This window comes from Urocitellus parryii, chromosome 14, assembly GCF_045843805.1.
Source record: "Urocitellus parryii isolate mUroPar1 chromosome 14, mUroPar1.hap1, whole genome shotgun sequence".
NCBI classification, from domain to species: Eukaryota; Metazoa; Chordata; class Mammalia; order Rodentia; family Sciuridae; genus Urocitellus; species Urocitellus parryii.
In genome coordinates, this window is record NC_135544.1 from 18,404,131 (window position 1) to 18,428,508 (window position 24,378).

At 41.9% G+C, this 24,378-nt stretch overlaps 1 protein-coding gene across 2 annotated transcripts; it reads left to right on the forward strand.

The window, feature by feature from the left end:
• Positions 1-4,620: 4,620 nt before the first annotated feature.
• On the forward strand, positions 4,621-17,173 carry Ppp1r3b (protein phosphatase 1 regulatory subunit 3B). 2 transcript variants are annotated; one of them, XM_026402903.2, is made up of 2 exons: positions 4,621-5,830; positions 12,413-17,173. In XM_026402903.2, exon 2 carries the CDS (start codon positions 12,438-12,440, stop codon positions 13,293-13,295), a length of 858 nt encoding a protein of 285 aa, XP_026258688.2. In that variant the 5' UTR covers positions 4,621-5,830; positions 12,413-12,437; the 3' UTR covers positions 13,296-17,173. The 2 variants fall into 2 exon arrangements, with proteins under 2 accessions (XP_026258688.2, XP_026258687.2); XM_026402902.2 differs by having other exon boundaries at positions 4,621-4,917; positions 12,413-17,172.
• The last annotated feature ends 7,205 nt before the right edge of the window (positions 17,174-24,378 follow it).

Here is a 24,378-nt window from a genome sequence, read left to right on the forward strand (position 1 = left end):
CTAAAAGCAGCTTGACATATTTTTCTCCTCACCAAAGTGCATGCCATGGGTGCAGTTTTGCTGTGTGCGGTATTATATGTGTATAGAGTTACGTGTTTAAATATAATTTGTGATCACACCAGTCATGAGCAGGGGTTGAAGAAGCAACGAATATAAATATATACTGGGTTTTGCCTAATGCTTTTTAAGACTGTGGCAAGAAGGTCATTCCCTAGTCCCCAGCCTCTCCATCTTCTCCCTGACCAGCCACCACTTAATATCATTTCAGTCAATAACATGGGCTGTGAAGTCTCCATTCATGACACAAATTGGCTGTGTTCTTTGAGAGTCAAAGCTAAAGTAAAAGATGAGGTGTGTAGCTATTTCCGCCCAGGCACAGAGCATATGATTCATTCGAGAAAATTCTCATATGGCTGTTTTGTAAAATGAAGTATAATTTGCCCAATGTCCACAAACCAACACTTTATTAGTATTATTTAACTTACTTTTCCCTACTAGCAGGAGTGGAAAAAAATCAATACTAACCTTTCTAAAAACAACTTGGCAACATGAACCAGGTCTGAAGAATGTCTAACTTGGTACAGAATAAGGCTATAGGCAAGAATTGAGAACACAGACAAAGATTGAGATGTGAAAACACTTTAAGTATATTTATAACAGAGAAAATCTGAGGGGGGGAAAAAAACCTAAGTATCCCACAAGAAGAAGAGAGTTAATAACTTGTGGTAACTCCATATGAAAAAAGGTTATGTAGTCATTAAAAAGCATATGTCACTTGGGTGGCACTCCTGTAATCCCAGCTACTCAGGAGGGCAGAGGTAGTAGGATCGTGAGTCTGAGGCCAGCCTGAGCAATTTAGTGAGATCCTGTCTTGAAAAATAAAAAGACTAGGGATGTAGGTCAGTGGTAAAGTGTTCCTGGTTCGATCCCCTGTAACACACACATGCTAAAAAAAGGCATAGGTTAAAAAAAATGAGAAGCAGTCATGATTAAAAATTTAGTATCAAGTTATATATATATATATATATATATATATATATATATATATATGTGCATGTACAAACATACTTGTATACATACTTATATACACACATACATATTACAATTTTGATAATATAATGTGTATGTACAGAATAAACACTGAAAGAAAATATAGGGAATTATATGTGCATTTATCACTATATGGTGTTGATTTTATTTCCATCTTTATATTACTCTGCATTTTCCACCATGTTTACAATAATCTTGTCTTAGTTTTAGAATCATAAAAAATAATAATACAAATTAAAGAAACAGGCTCATACAAAGCACTGGCACAAAGGGAAATTTGGGGCTAAAAGTAGCTCTCTGTCATGTAATTTTCAAAAGAGCAATCCTTACATCAATCCATCCTAGAACCCAAATGCCCTTAACAGTAAGAAAACACCCTAACAGGCTCTGGAAGCTTTGACATAAACTACTCAAGGTCTTCTTGCATGCAAAGGACACCTTCTCTATAGACAAAGGTTAATAGAGTGGCTCTGTAAGTAATCATCTGCTGTCCCCATAAAACATGACCTTGCAAGTCAATGTCAGTGGAATCTGAAAGAGGGACAGAGGGCCCCAGGTAACATAATGCGCTCAGAACATGTCTGTGGCTCTGACAGGTGCAAACAACTCAGCTCGTCTAAATATAAATTGACTTGGGCAGTTTGGAAACAGTTTTTCCCACTTACTATTCTGATCAAGCAAAAGAATGTTCTCTTCTTTAGTTCTGCCTCCTAATGCTAGTTATTTTTATTTAGATTCATTTTGCCATCATTTTCATTCAAAGAGAATATTAGAACTCACACACAAAAAAAAAGTCTCTCCCAAAATCTTGGATGAGATTTTTGAAATGTTTTTGAAATGCATGAAGTGGAGAAGGAGATAAAACATTAATGATATTTCTTAAAACTTTCTGGATGAGCAGTAAGCTCATGTTAATACAAAAATAAAGAAACACAGTCTAATATTTGATCCAGGAAGGAGATCTTCTTTTGAATCAGCAGAGTGGAAGTTCTTGTGGAAACACAGACATCTGCTTCTTTGCCAATTCCTGCCTGGCTCTCTCCAATCACCCCTCAACTCTACCTCTTTCCTCAGGAGCCTGCTCAATGCTCACTTCTCAGGGGGCCTTCTCTCACTTCCCCCACTCCTACTGCCACACACACCAAGGCTACCTCTTAACTCTCCAAATACACACACTTACCTTCCATACATTTAGTCCACATCATTATTTTTAGCCTATGAGTTTCTTGATGGGTGAGATTATATTTCACTCATTTTTTTTTTAATTTTTAGCATCCTGGCTTATGGCAGCTACTCAATAATGTGTTGGTGAATGAGTGGAGGAATGAATCAAGAAGAGAGGGCTGAAGCAGTCAGATGAGCCTGCAGTTCTAGCAAGGAAGAAGAAAGACTTCCAGTCTTGAAAAAGAAAAGCCTATGGAAGAATAATAACTAGCGATGCTTAGCCACTGCTAAGTTGTTTTCTTTTTAGTTGTAGATAGGCACAATACCTTTATTTTATTTCTTTCTTTTTATGTGGGGCTGAGGATCAACCCAGTGCCTCACACATGCCACTCTACCACTACCACTGAGCCACAACCCCAGCCCCAAGTTTTTTGGTTTATTTTTTCAGAGGGGGTGGGTTTTAATAAAAGAAGTAAGACTAAAATCGAACGCCAGATAGCACAAAAGAACCTTGGTGTACATTGACTTCAGCATTGAAATTTTCCATTTTCACTTTCCCTCTTTGTTACCATTCAATGAGAGGATGGGGCAAGAGTGTATCTAAAGGCTGGTCCAGCTCTCTGGGTTGGGGGCTGTGGGTTTGCAGTCTTCTGCTGGAACAACCCTCCTAAGCTTGCATCCCAGCTCTATTCTGGTCGCAAGAAAAGACTGTTCTTTTCCGACTCATAGAGGCCACATTCCTACCTACCAAGACGTGGTATGCCACAACTAAATTTAGCCCCACTCTCCAGGTCTGAAATAGTCATTTTAAACCACACGGGAAATTACTACCCATGATTTCCTAGATCTACGTAAGAAAGATGCTTCCAAACCCTAATGCGATGAAATTGGATTTGCTTGTCCCAACTCCTGGCCTGTGTTTGGTTCAGATCACCCTTTGCCTGCATACATTTTGCAATACCTGTTGGCTCTTCATCTTTGACCACTCCTTTAGCATGCTCACTACACTTAAGAAACATAGCCAGCACTTGGCTTAATAATTTTCAACCTACTCATCAGCTTACTAAAGGGGGTTTAGAGTTGGCAAAGGTAAAATGCCAACCGCCTACCAATAGCGGATTTCACAGGTGGTCCTTTATCAGATCTGCCCTTGGAAGAGAAGAAAGATGACTAATAATCATCCTCTGCATTTCAGCCAGGGAAACTGTGGCTAGGGAAGCTCTCTGTAGAGCTGAAGGCTTGTATTGGATTATTGCAACCAATTAATGTTTTAGTCTTGTACATCTAGTAAGATTAGAAGCTAGTCCTATATCTCTTGAAGTTGAAATTCTCAAACACCATATTCAGCATAATGAATTTTTATAATACTAAATATATCCAATATGAAGGTTGGAAAATATTCCTTTTCTGCATTTTTATTGTTATCACTGTTAAGAGTACTTAAGGAAAAAAATGTAGGGTTTATTTATGTCTTTACTTTGCTCTTTGAAAAGTTGGCCATCCTATGCCCATTAACAACATTTAAAGTCTTACTGGTCATTAAAACTAGCGATCTGAGAGTCTCCCCCCCCAAAAAAAAAGTGGCTAGTTCATTTCATTTGATACAAAAATTGATCAACATGGGAAGAGGAGTCTCTGGTCAAACTCTACTAAGGTCGTCAGTCTCTATCAATCTCCAAGATAATCAAAAAGAACAGAGAGATCCTGTACATTCACGTAGTTATTATAATAAATTTGAGTCAGGTAATCGCCTCTAAAATACACTTACCTGAGGAAACCCTCAACAGTATCTGGAGATTTGCGTGTTTGGGATGAGCTGTGGTCCTCTGGCCCCTTACCAACTTTATAAAAAGTATTTTCTTGTATTTTTGTCATAGTAACACCTGGACGTGCGTTATAAACCCAAAGCAATAATTGTTTTTTGTACACTTTAGAAGGAGCTGCGGATATGTATCCTGAAGGACTCCCTATAAAACCTAAGGAAACACAATCGATGTTGTCTCAGGACCCCTCAGGGCTCTGCATGTAGTGAGGGAGGGAACTGTCACCTTGAATCCAGGGCTGGAGTGTCATGAAAGCAGGATCCGCAGGGAAGTGGGACTACAACTGCAATTGCTTTCTAGGCTCATGGGTGCCTTGGCCTGGTTAGGATTTTGCCTAGGAAGAAGCAATTTTGCACGCTGCCAGCTTCCAGCCGGCTCACTCTAACAGGACGTCCTTTTGTAGGAAATCGCCTCTGCCCCCTGGCGCCCGTCCTCTGGCTCCTGATGAAAAGGTGACCCTCCGCCCCTTTCTCCAACCCTGGACGCCAGCCCTATCACTCCCGGCACGCTGCCGATCACGTGGAGGAGCAGTGCTTTCCCGGATCGTGACCATTGGTCATCCGCTCCCGTCTCGGGCGCACCCATTGGCTGTGGGGGGCGTTCACGTGCAAGAGGGTCTGGGATGGGACCCAAAGTGGGAGAGGTGGGCGGAAAGTTAAAGGGCGCAGAGCGGCAGCAGGAGCCTGAGTCCGGGGTGACGCGCTGAAAGGAGGAGGCCAGCGGGGTGCTCTCGCGCGTGGATTGAGGCAGCTGCCCGCCCAGGGCGCACACCTGAACGCCAGCCCCGGCTCCCACCGTCGCGGTCGCTGTGCGTGTCATCCTCACGCGTTTGGTGTAGCGGGCTGGCGCTTTTGCCCTCAGGACTTATGAGCTGTACCCGGTATGTACCTCCTGAAGCCTCGAGTTCGAGGTGCAGTAACAAGAAACCCGTGGCGAGGGGCGCGCAGGGCAGCTCCCCTTTGTTTCTTGCCTCCCACACTTTATCCATCCGACTAGCAGCTACACACCGGTGGTGGAACGCACTAGATGGGCTCGAGTAAGCTGTGGCTTCCACGTGGAGATGGCAAACCGGGGACCAGAGCTGGGATAGAGCGCGGCTGGACTCACGTGTACCCCCCAAACTCCGGAACTTTGGGACCCGGCCGCGAGGGGTGGCGAGGGACTGAGCTTGAGACAACAGATACCTTTGTGCCCTGTTGTCCCGGTTTCGAAGGTGGCACAAGTTTCCAGCTTGGTACCTGATACTTATGGGGGACGTCTCCGCAGTTGGGCAGTGGGTTTTGGAGCACGAGTCGCCTGTCTTCCCCACCCCCCAAATCTCTCGATCTCTCTCCATCTCTCTGCCTCAGTTTCTCAGTAAAAGAGCTGTGTAAGAAAGCAGCTTCCAGGCCCGAAGGTTATAAAGTTGCATTTACTTGTCCCAACTCCTTCCCAGTTTGGTTCAAATCCCTTTGCTGCACACGAGAATGGAAACTCGGGCAACGCGAAGTAGAGTGACCCACAGTCCCGGGACTGGGGCCATCCGGGTTGGTGGGGGCGAGACGGCCCGCGCGGGGGTGCTAGTGCCGCGCAGCTCCAGCCCCGGGTTACCCCGCAGCCCCGCCCCTATCTGGTGGGAAACTTGGGCTCCTCCTCCTGGTCGTCTTCATCTCCGGGAACCCAGCCCAGGCCCGGCCTCCCGGACAAACACCAAAAGCTCACGTAGTCGGTGGCAGCGGCCTCCCTGCCACCTCCCCCTAGTGTCTCCGATGCGGCCAGCGAGTTGCCGAGGGGGCTTCTCCGCCGCCGGAAAGGTGAGTGCCACTGGGAGGTTGGGGGCGGGGTGCAGCCTGGGCCAGCTGGAGCTAGCCAGGCAGGGTCAGGCTCAGTGGGCAGAGTGGCAGGTGGGATCCTCCACCCTCCACACACCGCCCTGCCCCCAGCGCCCGGTGCTACCACCCTTTGGAACCCAGACAAAGGGGTGTGGAAGGGGCAGTAACTGCAAAAGAGGCGTGAGGGCCCAGAACAAATACGAGAGGATTTGTGAACTTGAAAAGTTGCTGAAAGCCCCCGGAGCCTGTGGTCTGTGTGGCCAGCCACTTTGGGAAACACAGCATCCTTGGGAGACCCAGGGTTCAGCAGAAGAAAGTTAGGCCTAGGAGCTAGAGAAGAGGAAATGGCCACTTGGCAGAGCTGTCTAGAAGCCAAGACTAAAATGAGGACAAGCTGGAGGACTCACCTCACAAGTAGAGTTGAGGTACTTCGGGGGAAAGTGAGTGGCAAGAGAAGAGCCATCAGGCACCGTTGGCAACAATGTCAGAGCTAGAAAGGACCTCACAGGAGAATCCTTAAGCCCAGAGAAATTGAGTAGCCCCAGCAGACACAGCTAGGTAGAAGCTATTGTTAGAACAGTGCTCTGTTTCCCCTTGGGAAGTTTTTAATGGTAGGATCTATACCATTTTAATTCACTCTTTCCTTGATATGCAACCGTATTCACAAATATTTATCTACAAGATGCTTTAGGTGATGGCAACAGGATCAAGGGCTACAAGTAGCTTTTAAGACTCTAGATAAGGTCTCAGTGGCCTAATTACAAAAGGGAGAAGGTGTTATCATTATACTGTCTGAGCCAAATCCTTTAGGAAGGAATAAAGAATTGCTGAAGGAGGTGGAGGTTGGTGGCCATGTCTTAGATCCCAATTGTGAATGCTTACCTAATATAGTTTGGCAGTTTTCACTGTTGCTGGTTGAGTGTCTGATTTTTCCTCTTTCCTTATGAGAAAGGGTGGGAGAGATAAGTATGAATATATAGAGGGAAAATGTCCCCAACACCAAACAAAAACAAAAACCTTCCTATAAAGGTACAGCCAGAAAGTCAGTAGCTCACCTGCATGAAACTGGGAAGGTGGTGGGGTTATTGTCTGTACTGGCCTATGGTTTTCACAAGAAAAATCACCATGACATTTAACACTGGCCAGCTGCCTTAGGAAAGTGTGTTATTTGTCACTAGTGGAACAGAAAATGCATTTCTGCAAAACTGTCTATTTGGTCTGTGATTTTCATGAGTGTTTGAGTTTGTGCAGTTTGGGCCTGGGACACTGAAATCCACTTTGGGGCATGGCCTAGTCCCTCATCAGGCACAACTGAGCTCTGAGACATCCATGTTGACGGGCCTGGGGAACAGCTACTCATGCTCCCTTGTCCCTGCCCTGCATCAGGTATCCAGATCCTATGTCATTCTTCTGGTTCAAATGTGTGTTCATATCTTCTGGTTCTGGATTTTTCCCTGACCAGCCTTGACAGCTTAACCTGAGAGAGGGAAATGACCAGGGCAGTATATGTCAGGAGACGAGGCCTGGCACATACTGCCTGGGAATTGATCATTTTTGTGTTGTTTGCAAATGAAGCACCTGTCCAGGTGCCTTCCTTTCAGGTACTTTACCAAGTATTCCTTTATATGCTTGGTTGCTCCAAGCATTACTTTTGGCTAATAGTCATCCCTGCCACAGTCTGTTGGGGAGATTCTGAGCAGGTGGTCAGAATTGGTGCACCCTGCTGCACCAATTCTAGGAGAATGGTCTGGCTAATAAAGACTAGAATCTACTATGAGGACAGGAGAAGTGGCTGACAGTCACATTTTATCCTGAATTGAGGCCATGAGGGTGAATGACCGCACCTGAAGTTATGGTGACATGCAGAAAAAGTGAAGGGATTCTGGGCCACAGTTGCTTGTGCAATTCTCTGGGCCAGTAGTGTGGGTGGCAACTCTTGTTCCACCATAACCTAACTTTTGCCTTTCTTGGAAGAATATTGCAGAAACAGTTTGACTCTTGAAAATGCTAGTTTAATTGTTGAATTTGTACTGACTCTGACTAGAACCTTCCCCCCCCCCCCAATCCAGTTTAACTTGTTCTTACAGCTTGGGAATAAAAGGGGTTGGGGGACTGGTGGCATAAATTTACACTACTGGGCCCAAACAGCTTAACTTTATTGAAGTCTCCAACAAAGTCTCTTTAACCTGTGAGATCATAACTTAGGAGAACATGTAGATTCTTTAATTGACCCCTTGGCTTTACATTTCTGTTTCCACAGTATCTTGAAAGGTTCTCAACCTTTTTCTAATGAGCTTTAAAGACAGGTGGGAAAGCCCAGCTAAGTTTGGTTTGCAGGCTTGTTGGAAGTGCATAGAGAACTTACAGTTGACCTTGGGCTGACTCAGGTCAGGAGGAAGCAGTGGGCCCAGGAGGAACCCCTCCTCCTCAGTTCATACTCAAGATTTCAAGGTGGGCAGAGGGAGAAGCCTCTGGGATGCAAGGCGAGGGCTGTTGTGTGGTTGGTTGGTTTTAATTCATATTTGAAACAAACAAAAAAATCCCTGTGCTAAAGTTAGAACTGAAGGTTTAATTCTAATACACTCTAACATATAATTTTATGTGTGTGTGTGTTGTAGATGTACACAGTTAATTTATTTATTTATCTTTGTGGTGCTGAGGATCAAACCCAGTGCCTCACACATGCTAGGCAAGCTCTCTACCACTGAGCTACAACTCCAGCCCCTCTAACATACAATTTTTCAATGTGCAGGAATAACTAACATTCAAGTGATATATAAGTGTAGGGTCTTAAAAAAATTAGTTAACCCAATGATCAATCTACTGTAAAGCCATCTTGTCCCATTCAATCAGAACTTCCTTTTCCAGAACAATTACATGGGTTAACAAGAGATAATAGCAAGCAAAATTGCTTTGAAAAACTTCACTGGATTGACTTTGGTAGAGGTGAAACAGTAAGAAAAATATCCTTTAAAATGAATGTTGTGTAAGGCATGCCTTACATACAACTGTGAATTATTGTTTTGTCTCTGAATCTGTGTTTCTCTAACTGGTCATGGCAAAGTGCTTTCTGCATCCTAGGAAAGTGTTGTACTTTTCAAAAAAAAAAAATGGGATCACACCTGATATGCATTTGTCTTTTCTCAATTTTTGCATTATATATTAGGTTAATCAAAATCAAAATTTAAAAAAGAGAGCTTATTTATTGGGTCACATCAGTGGTGCCCAACTCTTGTCAAAAGATGAACAACATTTTGTCTGTCACTTTTCAGGGGCAGCAGTGCAGCCTGAAAACAGGCACTCCTGCACTGCCATATACTACACCTTTGCTATGAGAAAGGGAGGTTTGTTGGGGAACTAATCCAGTGTTCTGCAATTTTGAGTTGAGATTTTAATCCTGGTTTATCATTATATTCTTCCCATTAGCTCAGAGTAATCAAAATGAAAAAAGTACACACATTAGTGAGGCAATAGTATAGGATGGGGTTTTAGCAAATTTAAGATATTTTTTCCCCAAGATTCACTTATTTTCTGATTGTAGAAAGCAACATTATTTTAGGAGATGAAAGAAAATACAAAGCAGGAAAACATTTCCTGAAATCCTGAACGTGGGTATTCTGACAGTTTTAACTGTACAGTAAGTACCTCTTTATCTACAAGAGGTAGACTTCAAGACCTACCCCCCCTCCAACCCAGTGAATGCCTGAAACCTCAAGTAGTTCCAAACCCTCTGTATGGTGTTTCCCTCCTTGTATCCTGTGTATTGCCCTATAGTACCAAAGTTAATCTGTCCTTCCATGTTACATATTCCGGTGCTTCCTTTGCATCACTACTCTTGGGGAGTTGATTAAGTAAAATATGGGCAACTTGAGCACAAGCTGTGATACAACATCAGTCTATCTGATACCTGAGACAGCTACTTAGTCACAATGGACAGGAAGTGTATGTATGATGGCTATTCTGGAGAAGGGGATGATTCATATCCTAGGAACAAGTGGGACCAAGTTGGGGCGGGAGATTTCTTCATACTGTGCACAATGGGGTACAGTTGAAAATTTACGGCTTGTGTATTTCTGGAATTTTTTCATTTTAACGTTTCTGGACTGTGGTTGAACACTGGAAGTTGAAATCATAGTAATGGAGGAACTACTCTATTTTTAGTCTTTTTCAATATATTTATGTAATATTGCTCCTCACCAGTCTGGTCTTTATATACAACTTTATTTTCTTCATTTTTAATATTACATATGTTGTAAAATTTTCCCATGTCATTTAAATATTTTTCATATAATAATTTTAATGATGTAAAATTAAATAATATAAATGTGTTACAGTTGATTTAACTAGGTACCTACTAGTGACTCCTCTTTTGCCCCTATAAGGTTGCACTAAAATTTTAGTATATTAACTTCCATATGTTTTAATTACTTAGGATAAATATCTGTATGTGATATTGAAACAAAAATAATAATATTTAGAAAGGTTGTACTAATTTAGATTAATAAAAGGATTTATAGTATCTTTTAACATTCTTTCCTGATTCAGTAGGAAAAAAACAGATTGTTTCTAACCTAAATTTTTAAATTAACTTTAAGCTTGGACATTTTGTATATTTTGATGGCCAATTTAAATTTTCTTTCAAGAATTTTCTATTCATACTTCCTGCTCATTTTTCTAGGTATAATATTTAACTTTGAAAAAATATTTAACTTTGTTCTTACTTTGTAAGAACTCTTTATATATTAAGGTATTAACTCTGCTGCAGCTCTTATTGTAAAATATTTTCTGAATTTTTCTTTTAATATTTTCAGTTTTATTTATTTTTTCATTTATACAAAGATAATTTTTATGAATTTAATCTCTTTTTGCATGATTCTATTTGCTTTTTATTTTTATAGCAGCTAGTTTAACTTATATAAAAGGCAAACTGTTCTTCTATATGACAGGTTTAAAAATAATAAATTGCTGATTTTTTAAAAAAATATGCTAGAATATTAATGGTATACCAAATATACCATTATACATATGATGTTTAAAGTAAACAAATTTGCATCTGTCTTCACCATTGAATCCTAGTATCTAGCATAATACCTGGCATGTAGTAACATGAAATCAATATTTGTATTCTTGAAAATGATTTCTTTCTTGGATTAAAACAATATTTATGATTAAAACCACAATGTTTCCTCACTTATATGATAATGGTTATTGTCAAAAATGTGAAGGATAACAGTATGGAAGAGGATATGGAAAAAGGGAACCCTTATACACTATTGGTGGGAATGTAAATCAGTACAAGCATTATAGAACACAGTGTGGAGTGTCCTCCAGAAATTAAAAATTAACATATGACCCAACGGTCCCACTACAGGGCACATATTCAAAGGGTAGCCACACTCACGGGCTCATTGTGACATCATTCACAATAGTTGAGCCATGGAGTCAACTTCAGGATCCACTAATAGATGAATGGGGAAAGGAAATGTGGCATATTTGCACAATGGAATATTGTTTGGCCATAGAAAAGAATGAAATCTTGTAATTTGCAGCAATAAGGATAAGCCTGGGGACATTGTGTTAAAAGTACAGTAAACAGGGTGCAGAAAGACAAATACTGAAATGCTAGTTACCAGGGGTTGGGCACTGAGGAATCAAAGGACACAAAATTTTAATTTGGTAGGAGGGGAAGATTCAAGAGTTCTGCTGTACTTCATGGTGGCTATAGTTAACAATATATAGTATACTTGAAAACGGCTAAGAAAATAGATTTAAGTGTTCTTACCACACATACATACAAAATAAGTGTGTGAGGCAGTGCATATGCCAAATACATCCATTAGCCACTCCACAGTGTGTTCATCTGTCAAAATATACTAATAAAAACAAATTTTAATCTATATTTTTTAAATAAAATAAACATGAAAAAAATATAATATTGGAAGCCATAAATATATATATAGCTTTTACTTATCAGTTAATAATAAGTAGCAATATTTACCAAAGTGTGTGCCTCAGGAAAGCTGTTTGTAGAGTACACTCCACCAAAAAAGAGATTCTTTAGTCAAGTAAGTTTGAGAAATTCTGCCGAGCGCCCTTTTCTTTATCCTTTATGGTGCATTAGCCTATCCTAACAGGAAAACCTGTGAATTTAGTTTTAAAAATCCCAGCAGCTTCCAAGGCTCAGGCAGGAGGATCGCGAGTTCAAAGCCAGCCTCAGCAAAAGTGAGCCTCAGCTAAGCAACTCAGTGAGACCCTGTCTCTAAATAAAATACAAAATAGGACTGGGGATGGGGCTCAGTGGTACAGTGCCTCTGAGTTCAATCCCTGGTACAAAAAAAAAAAAAAAAAAAAAAGAAACTAGTGGGTTCTATATTTTTGGTTTTAATTTCAGACCCCCACCCCACCCCACCCCACCCACACATACATAATCTCCCCCTGAGACCCATGTCCTGTGAGGCCACCCTGGAGTTGTCCTGCACAGTAGCATGCCCAGTTCTGCTGGAATCAGGTGTTGGAACATCGATCTGATCTCGTTGCTCTTTTCTCTCCTCCCCCTCCTGCCAGGGTTCTGACCTATCCATCTAGCCCCATGATGGCTGTGGACATAGAGTACAGATACAACTGCATGGCCCCATCCTTGCGCCGAGAGCGGTTCGCCTTCAAGATCTCCCCCAAGCCCAGCAAACCCCTGAGACCTTGCATTCAGCTGGGCAGCCGGAACGAAGCCAGCGGGCTGGTGGCCCCTGCGGTGCAGGAGAAAAAGGTGAAAAAGCGGGTGTCCTTCGCAGACAACCAAGGACTGGCCCTCACAATGGTCAAAGTGTTCTCCGAATTTGATGACCCGTTAGATATTCCCTTTAACATCACCGAGCTCCTAGACAACATTGTGAGTCTGACGACAGCAGAGAGCGAGAGCTTTGTTCTGGATTTTTCACAGCCTTCTGCAGATTACTTGGACTTTAGAAATCGACTTCAGGCCAACCATGTCTGCCTCGAGAACTGTGTGCTGAAGGACAAAGCCATCGCGGGCACCGTGAAGGTGCAGAACCTGGCATTCGAGAAGATCGTGAAAATCAGAATGACATTTGACACCTGGAAAAGCTTCACAGACTTTCCTTGTCGGTATGTGAAGGACACTTACGCTGGTTCAGACAGGGACACGTTCTCCTTTGACATTAGCTTACCGGAGAAAATTCAGTCTTATGAAAGAATGGAGTTTGCTGTGTGCTACGAGTGCAATGGCCAGGCGTACTGGGACAGCAACCAGGGCAAAAACTATCGGATCATCCAGGCTGAGTTGAAATCCACTCAGGGAACCGTGGAGCCACATAATGGACCGGATTTTGGAATCTCCTTAGACCAGTTTGGAAGCCCTCGGTGTTCCTACGGTCTGTTTCCCGAGTGGCCTAGTTACTTAGGATATGAAAAGCTAGGGCCCTACTATTAGTGAGTGCAGTTCACAGGTGTGTGGCCCTGGTCACCATGCAATGGAGAAGCCAAGAGAAGAGCCGAATGAACTGCTATTTGGCCCAGTTTTCACAAAGAATCCTGTCTATTTTTTTTTTTTCTTAAACCAGCACATTCAGCCAGGTTTAGATCACAGAACTGGTTTCTCATTCAGAGGGTTCGCTGGGTCCTCTGTGGCACCTAAGGTGGCCACTTGGGAATGAGCAGGATGCTGCCAGAAAGAGCCGGGTAGGAACCAAGCCTGTGGGCAGTGTGGCGAGGCCGGAGGAGCCTGACCTCTTCTCTACACCCAGATGTGGGAAGCAGTCACCCCCATCAGACCCTCTCCATCCACGTCTGGGTTCTCTGCATCCGCCAGGTCTTTTCTGCTGCTGCTGTTCATATCTACTCAGAAGCACCCCTTATCTCTGTGCTGTGACACAACAGCCTGACATCATGTCACCCATTTGTAATAACAGCTACAGAAGAGAGATGGGATCTGCTCATTTTTTGTGCAAATTATGTTTTGCATTTCATTTTTTTCCACCGTTCATTCAGTGTTCAGGAAAAGATAATAAAGGCTTGTGACAGAGGCAGGAATTTCCGCCTCCCATCTTCCTGAACCTACATCCATATTCCACAGAGAGCAACACACCATTATGGAAAGTCACTGGCTCCTGTGTGGGGTCGCAGATTGCAGGGTTATTACAAGGCAGGACAGTCATGAGTTTTAGCTTTTCTTCTTGGCTTTTGGGGGAGCTTTCTAAGCACTTACTTTCACCCCGAGTCACCAGAAGGCTCAATGACAAGATTTGTTTTCACTTGCTTGGCTGCTTTGCAAGCCTCATTCTTTACAGAAGAATTGTAGATCTCATTTCCTGGAGAGTCATCTTTTATGCTGTGTTTGGGACACTTGATTTGCAGATCCAGCATATCCTCAAAGCCTTCAGAAAATGTTTGGTTTTATTTTGACTGTGATATACAATATCCAGGACACTTTACAAGCACCCGGGGACATTGATTTGGGTGTTCTTATTTATGGTGTGTGAATATGTAAAGGGATAGGGGAGAAAAACCTCACTACATTCTCATATGTTATTTTAAAATGTTTGCCAACTCTGAAATATCAGAGATTAATTATTTTTAACCATATTGGACTACAGCATGTTGGTTAATGCTATTGTGAGACTCCTGGGACATTCACTGTCAGGTGGATCCTCCAAACCTGTGATTTTTCTTGGGTAGGATTGGTTTTTAAATTAGGGGTGTATGAAAAATATTTTTTCATGTATACTTGTAGAAATCTGAATTTTTTCTGGTTTTTGTTTGTTTTTGGAGTTGGGTTAAAAGACTGTTCAATTCTTTTTTTTTGCCTGATTTTACGAAAGTGTGTGTCGTTGCCTGGATTCAGGGGCACAGCTGCTGGACTTGCCAAGCAGAGTCTCTAGCTTGAATTTTTCCAGAATAATTAGAAACGACCTCCTGATTTGTGACTTTGTACATTGATATCAGGCAGACATTGAGTGCCTTCGCTCCTAGAGTTTTGTGGTTGGGTTTTTTGTTTTGTTTTTAGTTTTTCATTTTTGAACTTTAAAATGTTTTGACTTTTTAAATGCTCAGTGATATTTGGTATAATCCTTGTTCCTAAAACTGGCTGTTACTAGTCTTCAATCTAGTGCTTAGTTTTTTTTTTTTATGCCTCTTCCAAGTGGGTTACATTCTGATTACATGATAATATAATTTATGAGGAAGTCACATTTTTATTTTATGGCTGATATTGGGCAGGACTGTGTTTTATCTAAATATACCATACTACATCAGGTCCTCAGATGGTACTTGACATGTTACAAATTTGGTGGTCAGAGCTATTAATAGCATAAGTCTAAGTCAAATGGCAGCAAAACTGATCTCATGTAGGTCATGAATTTTGCTTTGTGTTAATAAGTGTCACGTCCCAATGTAGGAAGGGAACAAGGCACACTGTTATTTACAGGTCACCAAAATAAGGATCATTCCATGTTCAGAAGAAAGGGGCCTCAACTGGTTCTAGAAGAAAAGCCTGATGGTTTTATGTAATAATGATCCTAAGACATTCCCTTGTCAAAATTTGAAATATAATAAATTCAGTGATAAGCATCTCTTCCCTTTTTTTCCTCCCAGCCCACCTCAGCTTTTATTTGCTGGGGGGCACTGGTTGCAAGCCCCCAGTCTGCACACCTGGGGTGCTTACCCCACCGCTCAGTTCAGAAGGCAAGTCCTCACCTGCTTTCCAAAGAGCCTTTTTCTCCAATGAAAGAATCTGCTTGCCTGACTTCTGTCATCAGGGCTGTCATTTATTGGGGTAGATGTACCTGAAGAACTGTCTGTGTCCTCATTGCAGTCTTTCTCCATTTGGCCTGGTCTGTCCCATGATTCTCAAATGACCTCAAGAATCTCACTGAGGGACTCGGCCCTGATCTCATAGCTCACCATCAATGGATAAGGCCTTCACACTTCAGAGGGTGATCAGTTCCTTAGATGAAAATTTCACTACATCCTGACCTTTGGACTTCCCCTCACACAGCTCTTGGTTATGGTGACGAATAGCCCCAGTCACATTGTCCTTTCCAGGTTGCCCAGAAGGACCAACCACCTGCCACTGTGCAGTTGTCCAGAACTGTGTTGTCAGATGCAATACTCTAGCAATGCGGAAACAACGCCATTTGTGTTTCATATTATTTCCCAAAATGCCCTGGGGTGCTTTTGCAAATTGGATGCAATAAATAAGATGGACTATCTAGATATGTAATAAGCTTTCAGTGATTCTTGGATGATATGAAGCATGTGAGTGGGTTTTAAAAAAAAATTTCTCATTAGAGGAAAACTGGTTAGAAACGGAGCTGTGCAGTTCCCTAGAAATTAAAACAATCTGAGTCCAGGGTGGAATTACTTTATCTCTGAGATTTAATTTTAATGGTTATAAAAAAATAATAGATTTTTTTATTTAAAGATACACATTTTGAACTGCTTTGTGGATTTCGATCTTTGCATATCCTTTGCTTTTTAAAAAAAAAGCATTCTGTGTAGACATTTGGATAGTAAATGTGCTATGTGTGCTCATTTTTTTAGAAGTGTCCCGTCTTCCCTCTCATTGGACAATGAATGACAACTTTGATTGTCTTTCATTTGTTTCTGCTTTTAAAATCCCTCCCCTGGGGGCTGGGCTTGTGTCTCAGTGGTAGAGTGCTTGCCTGGCATGCGTGAGGCACTGGTTTCCATCCCTGGCACCACATAAAAATAAATAAAATAAAGAATGCATCCATCTTTAACTAAAAATATATATATTTTTAAAAAATCCCTCCCCCGGATGGAGGCCTGGTGGCTCTTTGTTCTGGGGAGGTCTATATCTAATTGCCCCTCCTGACATGATGGACTGAAATTGGAGATGAGAAGTTACACACAGTAATGGGATCTTACTTACAATGGGATCTTATAGGGTCACCTGAAGCAATTTGGCAGCTTATCTTAATTTCCTGAAGTGGGATGACGCATTGGGGACAGGCTGTTTTTCCTGGTCCTGGTTGTGAAGTATTGCAATGCAAGTCACAAAGCAACCAATCTTAGTTTTTCTGCTGATCCGTTCCTAGAGATTGCTGGGCCTGTGAGGACTTGGAGACTGCAGCTCTGATGTTTCACTTTGACTTCAATGTGAATGTAGAACTGAGGACTTGTCTTCATTTTATGCCTAGAAGTGCCTTGTGGAGAAATTTCTGCATGTTTTTTTTTAAATAAATATTTTTGTACACAAAGAGGAATTGCACTTTAAAATCACAAGAATGACTTTTTTTTTTTTTTTTTTTGGTGTGTGTGTGGTAGAGGAGAGTGGTTGGTTTGTATATATCTCAAAAGCAAAAAAAAAAAATGTAATAAAAATAGAAAAGAAACAAAACTGAAACTGTCTTCTATTCTTAGAGCCAGAGGAAGGGGAGTAATATTTTAAATCTCTTTTTTTTTTTTTCACATACCGACCTTAGATGTACAAGCCTATAGGTCATCATCAATGGCCGTGGTAAAGCTGTAAGGTTTGGAAGAAGGGGGTTAGTGCTTTTTAAGTTTTCTTGGGAATAAAGCCTGCTCAGAGCTGAGACGATAGTGCCAGGGAAGAGAGGTGCAGGGGTCTCTGTTATTTCCACCCATGTTTAGTTATCTGAGGTCCTAGCTCTTCAACCCTTTCACTTGCTCTTGAACTGCAGCACAGACTGATGTGTTCAGGCAAACCTGGGAAAACTGTCAGCGGCTGTCGTAGCTTTGAACTGCCTGATCAAACTCTGTAGGCAGCAAAATGAATCAGCTGCTGGTGGGCCCTCCCCTCTCCACTGGATAGTGGACATTTTACCTAAGATTTTCAGAGGTATTTTATTTCAAAGTTCAAAAACATAGGATGGGCGGGAGAGGCAGGTGGTGAACTGCCTCCAGAAGTTTTCACACCCCTCAGCCCTCTGCCACCCTGGGAAAGTCACCTGAAGTCAGCAGTGGCTGATGGGGAAAGTCAACAATGGCTCTGCAGAGGACAAGAGAGTATATGAAAGCTGTATTGTCAGCTTCTTCTCATTGGGACAAAATACCTGAGAAAAACAACTTAGAGGAGGAAAGGTGTATTTTCTGAACTATACCTAGTTTCAGAGGTTGCAGTCCATGGTCAGCTGGCTCCATGGCTCTGGGCCGGAGGCCAGGAAGAAGAGCATGGTGTAAAGATGTGGAGGAGGAAAGCTGCTCAGCTCACAGCAGCCAAGAAGTAGAGCGTTTGAGGAAGAGTCAGGAACAAGATACGCGCTTCCAGGGCACACTTCCAGTGACCCCTTTGATTAGGACCCATGTCACAGTTTCCACCACCTCCCAAGAAGGCCAGCAAATATGAATCCCTTAATGAATTAATCTATCCATGAGGTCAGAGCCTTCATGATCCAATCACTTTCCAAAACCTCCACCTGTGCACATTGCTGCATTAGAGACCAAGACTCCAACACTTTGGGAGATACTTCATATCTGAACCATAACAAAAGCTTAAGCAGCTCGTGTATGATCTGCAAAAGTGAGCTCCACACATAACTCTCTTTCTCAAAATGTTTAAACACCTCCCTCAAATTGCCTTCACAGAAATGAGAAGGGATAACACCAGGTTTACAAATGTCTGAGATTTAGTAGTTTTCAAAAGTGTTACCTAACTCTGAAATCATTGCCTAATCTCTCTGAGATGACTCGAGTAAAAGATCAAAAGAAAACACTTTTCTAGAGCAAAGTCCCAAAGTGGCAAATGTCTGGCTCTGAAAGATTCACTGCACATTTGCAGCTCATCCTCCACGCACAAAGCAAGGCTCAGGGTTTTCTGACCAAACCCCTCTGAGAGGTGCACACAAGCCCTCTGGTGGGCCCAGGAGCTACAAGAAGACATTGGGAGTCAGGAAACCTGATCTCTTCTGTTAACTCTGTCACTGACCATCTCCATCCCCTGTCAACTGCCCTCCTGTAGGAGCCTGAGTGTGTTGATCAGGATAAGAGAACCAGGGGCCTGACCACTGCCTGACCAGTTTGAGACTGGCCAATGTAGCCATTTTTAAAAGGCTTCTAAATATAAATGCCTGAGAGAAGTACTGGGAGGTATGTTACACTGTTGGCATTTTATTTTATTTTTTTTCTGAGAATCATAGGAGGGAACAGCATTTCAGGCAATTGGTTGGACTTCATGAAATCCTCAGTGTTTTGGCAGGAAGGAGCATCAGAAAGAGCTCTCCTTTTATGGAGAAGGAGATGAAGGGCCTGAGTGAGTTTTCTTGCTTTGCAGGGCCTATCAAGGGGACAACACAGTTTTTTTTTTTTTCTCTCTCTCTCTCTTTTTTAAGAACTGTCTCCTGGAACCAGAGCCAATTTTTGCAGAACTGAGATTCTGATTCTGAAAAGTAGTCCTTTATGCTGGAGCAGTGTGCTCTCCAGAACAGGAGAAAACAGGATCATCATTATGGTAGAAAATGCACGTCCCTTCCAAGGGCTTCCTCAGCACATACAGGACCACAGACCATATGCAAGCATGAAAATTAGAAGGAAATGAGGTGGGTCTCTGAGCGCCTGCTTGGACCTCAGGATGTGACCAATGGGAGGAACCACCAGTGGGGCCTGTGGCTACAGGGGCTTCCGGGGGGAGGCAGGATTCTTGGCTCACCCATTCCCTTTCCCCAGAATAGAAACCTACTGTGGTGCAGGACAGGGAGGCTTGACCAGACCTCATTCCTCCTCCTCCTCCTCATCATCATCACTATCCCTTGCAGCGGGAGAGAGAAGGGACATCTTGATGTGTGCCCTTTGCTGTCTTCATGGGACTCTCTGACAAACATGCTTGAGTTGATGTCATTCCATAAACACTGATGTGCCTCTAGTATGGGGCCTGGTGTTAACCCTTGGATTTGACAAAGGTAGAGCAAGGATACAGAACCATCATTATTCTCTGGGACCCATGACATCAGCAAACCATCCAAAATTCTAGACTTCTACTCAAATTCATAAAACCAGACAGTCGGATCAAAGGTCAGCAACTTTCTTCTATAAAGTACTAGATAGTAATTGTTTTAGGTTTTGTAGGCCACTACAGTCTCGTTTACCTATTTGTTGTTATTTGAAACCTTTATGGTTAATAAAAACCATTCTTCACTCCTGGGGCATACCAAAACAGGACAGAGCTGAATTTGCAGGGCTGAATTTGTCCAGCGGGCTGAAGTTTGCCCACCCTGATGAAGAGATATATAGAAAGAGCCTTGAAATTCCACTGGCTGAGGTCTGAAGTCAGGAGGTTAATTTTAGTTGCTTGCTTTTTTTTTTTTTTTGGTTGTTGTTTCTTTATTTTGTTTTTTTTTTAAGAAGATCATATAATTTATGGTCTAAACTGAGACAATTTTGAGAATCATAAGGGGGCCATTAACTCTCCTGAAGCACTCTGCATCTTGGGCAAATCCAACTGCATGAACCCTGTCCACCTACTCCCTGGAGGTCCTTTAGGATCTTCCTAGACCTTTGGAGAGTTCAGAAACCTCAGCGTGGTCTATGGAGAAACCGATGCTGGTTGAATAAAGGGTCTTTGTTTTTCTTTCTTTTTTATGAATTATAGCAGAGTGGTGATTTAGTTCTGTGGTTTAGATTTGTTTTTGTTGGTTGGTTCTTCTTGTTTCCTAATTGTAGCACTGATGGCCAAAAGCCCTGTGGAAATTCTGGTCAATTCACTTCTAACAGTAGCTCCTTTTGGAGGAAAGGGATTATTAATGGTTTGGGCTTATTTCCTACGACCACTTTCCTCCCACCCCAACCCACCCCTGTGCCCAACAACTAGGCCATGGCGAGAGACCCAAGGAAGCTGCTCATTGGGGACAGAGACACTGAGGCTGAATCTAGGAGTGTTCCAAGCCCAAGTCCCCAGGAATACCAATGTGTCCCCTGGGAATGTGGCAATTCTGGGGTCTCAGCCCATCTTTCTCTGGGCCAGCAAGTCAAAGAGGTTTTAAACACCACAGGAGGCCAAGGAGGTGGGAATTCATCTCCAAAGAGCTCCAAATCTTTGCCCTGGAGACCCCTTCTACTTTCCTGGGGCACATGCACTGTGCCTTGAATGTTTTGTCACATCCTGCTGTGGGTATTTATCATTACCCAGGGCTAAAGATGGCTCTGTTGAGCTGAGAGGACCCTAATGTTAGTGCTGTGGAAACTTGCGGAGGTTTGTACGAAGCCTGGATGTATCAAAGGGGACGTGGTACCTTCCAGGAAGGTTCATTTTTGTAGCATTCACCCCTCTTGGAGAGTTCTTCAAGAGAAATGGGAAACACCACAAAGCACAGCCTACACTTTCTCACTGTGGTGAGTAAGAAACTGGCTAACAGACTCATTTCCAGAGCCACCTGATCAATTGTTGGACATCTTGGTCCTATCTGATTGTGAAATTAGGTGAAATTTCACTGGTGTTATTATTAACACACCATTTTATTAAAATTATTTTATTATTTACCATTAGTCAGTTATTTATTGAAACAAATCCTGAAATCCACCCTCTCCCCCAAATATTTCCATAAGTTCTTTGGAACACAGCTTTGCGTGTTTGCTTGTGCAATCAACTTTTGTTAACTCTAATTCTGCAGGTGCCTTTCTCATTAATCACCTTGAACCCTCACGCTTGATATGACTCATATGTTATGTATATATCAATATATATTATACAGACACAAACACACATACAGACTTTGAAAAGAAAAAAAAAATAAGTGCAAAAGTCCCTCTCACACTCACTGGTCCATGGTTTTGCCCCAGATCTTCTCTAGACGGGACACACTCTGTCTTTACCGGGGCAAAGAGCAACAGTGAACAAGGGAGAGCACTCTTTGGCAGTGGCTGGATCCGGAGGGATTGACACAGGCACTTGTCCTTGAGCTGCTCCCAGGCACTTGTCCTTGGGATTCTCTCAGCATTGATCACCCCATCACAGCTCCTTCACCTTTTCCCCAGACAGGGAACTTGGAGATGCTTGACCCTGGCTGCAACCTCAGTACTGAGCAACAGTGAACTCGAGTGACATGTGCTTTTACAAAGTTTTCTGAGACAATGAGTCTGTTCTTCATGCTGGGGGTAAAACCCAAGGCTTCACGCATGCCAGGCAAGTGCTCCACTGCTGGACTACATACCCTGACCAGATCTGTTCTGTCACTAAATCTAACATGAACCCAATATGCAAAATAGAAAAGGAGCTGAGTGCGGCTTAGTGATAGATTGAGTGCATACATGACCTGGCTCAATTCCCAGCGTGTACACAAACAAAAAGGAGCTGCCCAAGGTGGACAACACCAGAAGCAGGGGACTGCACCCATTCCCCCTCCCCAGACTACTGAGGCACTTCCTGAGCTCCCACAATATGAGTCAAAAACCTTTTCCCTAGAAATGGGAGTTACACTGTTCCTGCTTCCTATGCTCAGGAATGTGTTTGAAGGATATCCTGAAAACAAGACGAAAGCAGGCCAACAAATCCTCTATGGGAGGAAACACAACAATTTAACAGGTATTAAGCAAAAGAACTCCAGTTATGTTATCAAGGATAATTCTTATCTTTGTTCACCAAAAGTATTTCACAGAACTTCATTTCCGTTGCCAGTAGTTGTATGTATGTGACTCACCTTTAAATTTATAATTAAACTGCTTGCCAAGGTAACTTATTCTATGCTAATAATGACACCTACAAACAACAAGAGTGCTTCTGTGCACAAGGTTGTGATTAGGGTCAAGTGCTCTAAGGGTTAGAGAAAGAAAACGACATATTTAGAATTCTTGAATAGTTATTTTAGTCTTTTCCCAAATCATCCTCATTTTAAAACTCCATTTACTTACATCAAACTAAGCCCAAACAGAGAGCCCTCATGTTTATTTTTGTAAAATAAACCATTTGGGAAGGTAATTGTGAATTTATATGCACAATATTAGAAAGAATCCAAGAAATAACAGAGAGATTCCAAGTAGTACTTACCCATTTTTCCCTACTCGTGATGTCTGCCAAAAACATAATACAATGTCACAACTAAGATGGTGACATTAATTCAGTTAAGATGCAGAATATTTCCACCACAAGGATTTCTTGTGTTGTCCTTTTTACCCCACCTCTCTCTCTCTACTCCTCCTCTCCTCCACATCTCAACCCATATCATGGTCCTAGACCTTGGCAACTACTAATCTGCTCACCATCTCCATAATTTTGTCACTTCAAAAATGCCATATAAGAGGCTGTAGTTGAGGCTCAGAGTATAGCACTTGCCTAGTGTGTGTGAAGCAATGGTTTGATCCTTAGCACCATATAAAAATTTAAAATAATAATAATAATAATAATAATAAAGGTATTGTGTCCATCTACAACTAAAAAAATTTTTAAAAAAATTTTTAATGTCATGTAAATGGAATCATACTATCTGTAACTTGGAGGATTGGCTTTTCCCGCTCAGCAAGCAATCCCAGAGACTCATCCAAGTTGTTCCATGTATCAAAAATTGATTCCTTTCCATAGCTGAGGACTGTTCCCTGTATAGATGCTCCACAGATTTGCTTAACACTTATTACACTTAAGAGCCTTTGAGTTTGTTTCTAGTTTGGAGCTATTATGAATAAGGCATTATGGATCTTCACACACAGGTTTATATGAAATACAAGTTTTCATCTCTGTGATAAAATGCGCAAGAGTGAAATTGCTGTGCCATATGGTAATTCCACGTTTCTTTTTATAAGAAACTACCAAACTGTTTTCTAGAGTGGTTATACCATTGCACAGTGCCACCAGCAGTGTATTCAGATTTTCTTATCCTTGTCAGCTTTTGGTGTTGTGTCTAGTTTTTATTTTAGAAATTCTGACAGGTTGTGGTGACATCGAATGTGGGTTTTTTTGTTTTGTTTTTGTACCAGCAATTGAACTTGGGTGCTTTGCCACATCCCCAACCTCTTTAAAAAAATATTTTATTTAGGGATAGGGTCTCGCTGAGTTGCTTAGGGCCTCAATAAAGTTGCTGAGGCTGGCTCTGAACTTGTGATAGAGAGATTCCAAGTAGTACTTACCCACTGGTAAGTCTCCTCAGCCACTGGGATTACAGATGTGGGCCACCATACCTGGTTCATTGTGGTTTTAATTTGTATTATTCTAATGGAAAAATTTTAAATTATGGTAAACTCTTTTATAAGTGGTTAATTATTAAACTATTTTTTATGTTCTTTTTTAGTGAAATGTCTTTGCATGTTTTGTCTATTTTCTAATTTGATTGAGGTTTTTATTATTATTATTATTATTGTTGTTAAGTTTTAGGAGTTCATCACATATTCTAGGTATTTGTCCTTTGTCAGATGTGTCATTCAAAAATATTTTCTCCCAGTCTACATTGCTTTTTCATCCTCTTCACATGGACTTTCTCAGAGCTACAATTTTTACTCCTTATTAGTTTTCTCTTTATGAGATCATGCTTTGATGTTAAGTATAAAAACTCTTTACCTAGGCCTAGATCCCCCAAATTTTCTTCAATGTGTTCCTCTAAAGGTTCCCTAGAGTT